The sequence below is a fragment of the Octodon degus genome, unplaced genomic scaffold (genome assembly GCF_000260255.1).
Source record: "Octodon degus isolate 3935 unplaced genomic scaffold, OctDeg1.0 scaffold00019, whole genome shotgun sequence".
Classification (NCBI taxonomy): domain Eukaryota; kingdom Metazoa; phylum Chordata; class Mammalia; order Rodentia; family Octodontidae; genus Octodon; species Octodon degus.
Genome location: NW_004524595.1, coordinates 12,703,418 through 12,709,321, shown reverse-complemented (window position 1 = coordinate 12,709,321; position 5,904 = coordinate 12,703,418). Strand labels below are relative to the sequence as shown.

Here is a 5,904-nt window from a genome sequence, read left to right as displayed (position 1 = left end):
AAAAAAAAAAATAAAATAAAATAAAAAAACAATTACTCTTTAATCATAAAGTGACTATTGGCCACCCTATTAATATTTATATTAGCTGAATAAGTATTTTTTTTAAATGAATCTTTTTTGGAAAGCCCATACAAAATGTCGCTATTAGGCATTTTCTTTGAATTTCAAATAGCAACACAAGAAAGAACTACGTATAACAAAAAAAAAGCTTGGTAAGTTTCATCAACTAGTTTAACAATGTAGAACTCAAGGTCTATTCATAGTTATAATGGTTGTAATGCACAAATCTTAAAACTTCTAAAACCAATACCCAGAATTCCAATCATTTCAAATGAGACAGAACCTTTAAGACTAAATTATTAATATGTGGGCTAAAATGACTAATAAAAATGAACACATCAATTCTATTTTTATAGGTATTTTATGTACCAGCAGTCTTTTTTTTTTTTTTTTAATGTCCAGTATTTACCATTTGTAATTGGGGGAACACCTAAATCCTTAATTAAAAAATACAAATGAAGTGAAAGCTTTTAAACTGTGTACCAGCAGTCTTAACACTTAATTTAAGAAGAAATTTACTTCAAGGATTTACAATTAAAAACCTGTTAGATCAGAGTGCATATAGGCCTTGCATTGTGGTTTAATCATGTGGAAGTACAAGACAGATAATTTGATTCCATACTATGTTAAATGAAAATATCACAAGTTTATGGAAATCTGAATTTGGTATTATTTTCAACTTGGCTATGTCTGTGTTGTTAACAACATTTGCCAGTCATATTACAATTAAAGCTCAGAGAAACTAGGCGATTACCAAAGAAAATAATAGATTAATTCCAAGCAGAGTGTTACCGAAATATAGAATTACATGATGAAGCTAAACTAAGGATTTAACTATGGGAATGAAATGTATTAGACTGCAGCATACATCTACGAGCTCAAGGTGGTGATTATTTCCCATAACTGGCTAGTTTCTTTCTTAGCAGCTAGATACTAAACAGAAGTCTATAAAAAGTAGAGAAGTATGTAACTAGATTGCAGCTTAATTATTGAGATAGCCTGAAGGTCACTTAAAGCCAGCTTCTGTGTAAGCTTTGCACAATAATGCCATTAATACAGGCTAAAAAGCACAACACAAGCAGTAACAGTTGAACAGTAATCTGCTCTCCAAACTTACCTATGAGAAGATGACAGGACATAACATATAATCTTAACAATAAAACACAAAACTTATGATAATTTTATTACTAGATTTCTTATGTTCTAAATTTCTGTGTACTTCAAAGACATACTATTATGAGGAAGGGGCATATCTGAGTAGTAAAAGAATGGAGAAAACAAGCAGCTCATAACATGGTAACTGAAGGAAGGTATTAAGCTAAGAACTATGTTTGAAAAGTCTACATGAATAACACTGCAAAGCAGATTTTAGGATGCCATCCAAGTAAATTAACTGGTTGTATATAATCCTTAAAAAGCAAAGCTCCCAAAAGGACAAAGGCCCATAAGAAAGACCAGAGCCTTTACAAACAAAAACCCTATCCCATCATATGATAACAAATTTAAATGAGAATCACTGCAAGAGATACTTTTGTTATATGGACAATTGCTGTATTAAAAAGCTTGAGGTAAAAGCAGTTACATTTCCATGATTGGGAGTTGAGATCAAACAATAGCGAGACTTTATATAGTCTCCCATTGTAATAGCAACATTATGCTTTAAATCACAAGCTAATTTAAATGTTTCCAAGCATATGAAGTCAGCAAAAGAATCAGTTTCAGCTATGGTAATTAGAGTAGCAGAAATTCAAAACCCGATTTTTAATAAAAAAAAAATTTCTTTGAAATGACAAGGATTTACACAGTCTAATGTTTGAAAACCTTTCAAAATATATTGTTACCAGAGAGGGACAAAAGGTAACCACATGTCTAATAATCTGAGGGCAGGACAATTTAATTTTAAATGCTCCGAGGGATACAATAAGACTAAAACGTTTTTTTCTTTAACAACATATTAAGAAGTTAGAGAAGTATATGGATCAAGTCAATCAGCTTCTCTATACTGCACAAATGTACTAAGTTCATACACCCTAATTCAACTCTTATGAAATGGCCAAGCATTTAAAAGCCAAACCAAAAGTCATTGTACTAGACTAAATTATTTGATTATTGTGCAATTAATGGTGTGCAAAAACTTTTGATAGCTGACTTTTTTTTTTTTTTTTTATAGCTGACTTTTCTGATGCCTAAAACACACAAATCAAAAGCACAGACAAGAAAAACACACCATTGTACTTCATAAAAGAACATAAGATACAACAGGGGGTCTTTACCTTACTGTACATTAGACCCTCACTTTGAATTTTTCAGGAAAATAGAGCTTTCAAAAACAGCTAATATCCAAAAGGAAAAGCAATTTGGCATGTTTTATCCAACACTGAATATTTTACATATATTATAAACACACACAAACACACATACATGTATATATACAAATAAAAAGGGTTTTGGTTTTTTTTTTACCTAAATGCAAACTGGATGAGGATCCATGTGATGAAAGTGATGGCGGTGGCGTAAGTGAATGTCCTGGAGTTTGGCTTGGCAGAGGCATGCCTATTGGACTTGGAGAGGAGGAAAATCCCAGACTATTGTAAAATGGTTGCCCTATGGGTGCTAGGCTGCTACTAGATCTTTTGTACAAGTCAGAGCTAGTAGATAGAGACTCTCTCCTTGTGGCACTACTACTTGCAGAACTGCCAACTGAAGAAGAAATAAAAAAAACCCTAATTACATACAGTGTTAACTGAATAAAACCTACCCCCAACTCTTGCTGGGCAATAACAGAAGTGATCACAATAATTATTTTTAGAAACATTATGGAGAGGATAATTACTGTGATAACTATATACACTAACTTATTAATCATAAAAGGGTATAAACGCACCCCAATATGGTAACCAAATACTTAACAGACAAGTCATGTTTCATTATTTCATTCATATTTATCACTGACACATATGATTACTGTGCTTTAATACCCTGGTATGATTTGTAAATCCTGGAATTGTAAGTTGTCTACTTTAAGACATGCTAAAGATTCAACTGCAGTAAGATTGGTATTTTCCTAATCCCTGTAACCTGGTTCTTAGACTCAGTGCTAAGAATAGACTTATAAATGGAATATTAAAACATTTCCTTCACCATTCACAATTTGGCTGCTAGCTGTGTTCAGAACACAACCCTTTAAATCCATATTGGCCCGAATATCAGTCAGTTGTAAAATACAGATGGGAGCTAACTCAAATAGTTTTTATACTATATTCTCCCTTTTCCCCAATGATTAAATTTCAAAATATGTATATTAAAAAAATACATTTATTTTTAAAGACTATCAGCACAACAAAGATAGGCTTTCACTTCCTAACCCAGGACTCTTGATAAGATTCCAGTATGCCTCCTGAACTCCTTACTCAAATAGATAAAATTTTCCCTTTAACATACTATTTATCTTATTTCAGACCCCATTTTACACACCTACTAAATTCTCTTATGTCTATTAACCCTCTAATACTTTTTTCCTTTTTGTATGTAGTAAATCATAAAACACCATGTAGGCTTTGGAGAGTATTGCATGTTTACAAGAGAAATCCCAAGATCTGGATGCTAACATCCATTTTGATAATCAAATTCTTTACCATGTGTTAAACTCCCAATTCTCAAGTCTCATTAAGACTCAATTACTTTTCAATGTACTTTCTTTTCATTTCGAAGTACTAGCCTCTTTCATGAATTCCTTTAAGAGAATTTCGGATTACAATTTCTCAACCTGCCAAATAAAATTTTCAAGGACAAGCTCTATATTCGGACCAATATGGCAATTCTTTTCAAGGAATTGTAAGGTTTCTATTAAATCTTGCTTTTCTAATCACAAGTTATACACAAGTAGGCCATACAGAGTATGGATTAAAGAAACAATTAAGCAAGGGACATGATGGGTAAACCAAGTTAAGTATGTAACAGATAGGAATCAAAATTACACTGGTTTTGAAAAATTCAAAATTCTATAAAGAAAAAAGTTCAGGCTCATGCTACTGAATTAGACAGACTACAACACTTCTCAACCTTTAATACCAGTCAATGTAGTTTCTGAAAAATTAATCATATATTATTAAAAATGTTACATTGTAAGACATCATAATAGGAAACAGCTAGGTAGCTATATACATTTTAACAGCAAAATATAAACATTAATGTAACAAAGTTCTTTTTGAGTTGGCTTTAGCAAAATTGTCATTATATGCTACATTAACTATGCTAATTTAAAAGGACACTGTCAAAGTGATTTTTTTGAAAACATTCATCTTATATACTATCCTACATTTAAATTCCTATTTATTTCAAAAAATATATATAACTAATAAAAAGGAGAACAGCTTTCTAATGAGAGGAACAACACTATCATTTCTCTGGTAAATAACCAAAGAAACAAGTTTTGACACATACAATGTTAACTTTCCTCTGAGATGTCATGCTAAACATTTAAAAACAAATCAGAATTACCGACATATAAGGAAGTTGACTCTAAGTTTTACTATATGCATAAATTATATGCAACACATGAAACAATCTGTATTTAAATATGTAAGAAGCTAGACAAAATGGAACCACTGATCATTTACTGCGCATAAAATATTAAATTACAAACTTTCAATTGAAACAGCATTTCTAAAGTAATAGGTAGTAGAAAGGATTATTCAATTACTATATTACAATGGCTAAATTTTCCTGGCCACTTAGTATCATAAACTGGTATATTTAACACTGTTCAACAATAAAATTTCATCACATTGAAAGAGAAAAATCTTATGTGAACATAATACTTTAGCTTTCACATGTGTATGCAATTATCACATAGTGTGAAATAGCACTGGGTAGACTTACAAATATTGCTGTATGTATAGTATTTGAGTTAACTCTTACACAACATCCAACAGTAGATGATGACAGAGTATTAAGTGGCAGTCCAGGGTGGATGTCAGGACTGAGAAAATGGATGTTTCTAAGAAAAGTAGGCATGAAATTCAGATTTGGGGAAAGAGGCTTCTCTAGGGGACAAAATGTTCATGCCAACCATTTCCTAAAGGTAGAGGGAACCACAAGGCTGCCAGGCCATCAGTGATACCTTAAAAAAGCATATGATGTTTACCAAAGTTCTGTTTTATGGCCGACAATCAGCAGTTTTGAAACTAGTTATTTTCACTGTTTAAGTTATATATTCTTTCCATTTTCCTCAGAATATTCAGGATCCTTTAGGGGAAATGTACCAATTGTGTTAGAAACTAGGAAAGAATTTTGTAAGAATGTGTAAACTTGACATAAAACCATTAACTCCAAAAAGAATTTAAAAACCTAAGTTAAAAAATTTAAAGACTAAATTTTACTAGATTTTCTCAGTTCTTGTGCTCACTCTTTAGAAAATTTTGTTTTAGTCAAGAGTGACAGTTCCTTACTGTATTTAATTAGAACAGAAACAGCAGTCTCCATCTAAAGTTTACAGCTATTCTAGAACATGGTTCTACAAATATGAAGGCTAGAGGTTCAGAGGATACTTTCCTGGAGAACTGGTAAGCCTGTGATGACTGGCATTCTGTTAGCTGTGTGATTTTCCTGACCACAAAAAAATGTAATCTGATGTGGTGGGGAAATAAATGAGAGCTACCAAGAATTCTACAATGTAAACAGAAATACGAAATGTCTTGTTTTACAAGCTGTTTAAAATTATTTTTTAAGTGTTATACAATGCTAAGGTATCCCTTTACATGAATTCTTAGTGACAAAAACCATATTATTTCATCTAAAATAAAGTATTCTGGTAGTTTCTTAGGTGTTTGTTTAGAATGTTTC

General features: G+C 31.6%; 1 protein-coding gene across 22 annotated transcripts in view; it reads right to left on the bottom strand.

Annotated features, from left to right (window-relative positions):
* Pum2 (pumilio RNA binding family member 2) overlaps positions 1-5,904 on the bottom strand; it is a 100,419-nt gene that overhangs the window by 23,727 nt on the left and 70,788 nt on the right. For 16 of the 22 annotated variants that reach the window (XM_023710871.1, XM_023710870.1, XM_023710869.1 and 13 more), the window contains one exon: positions 2,524-2,760. The exons of the other annotated variants lie outside the window; for them this stretch is intronic. In XM_023710871.1, the coding sequence (XP_023566639.1) occupies positions 2,524-2,760 (237 nt within the window). The remainder of the gene's footprint in view (positions 1-2,523; positions 2,761-5,904) is intronic. 22 annotated transcript variants of the gene reach the window in all.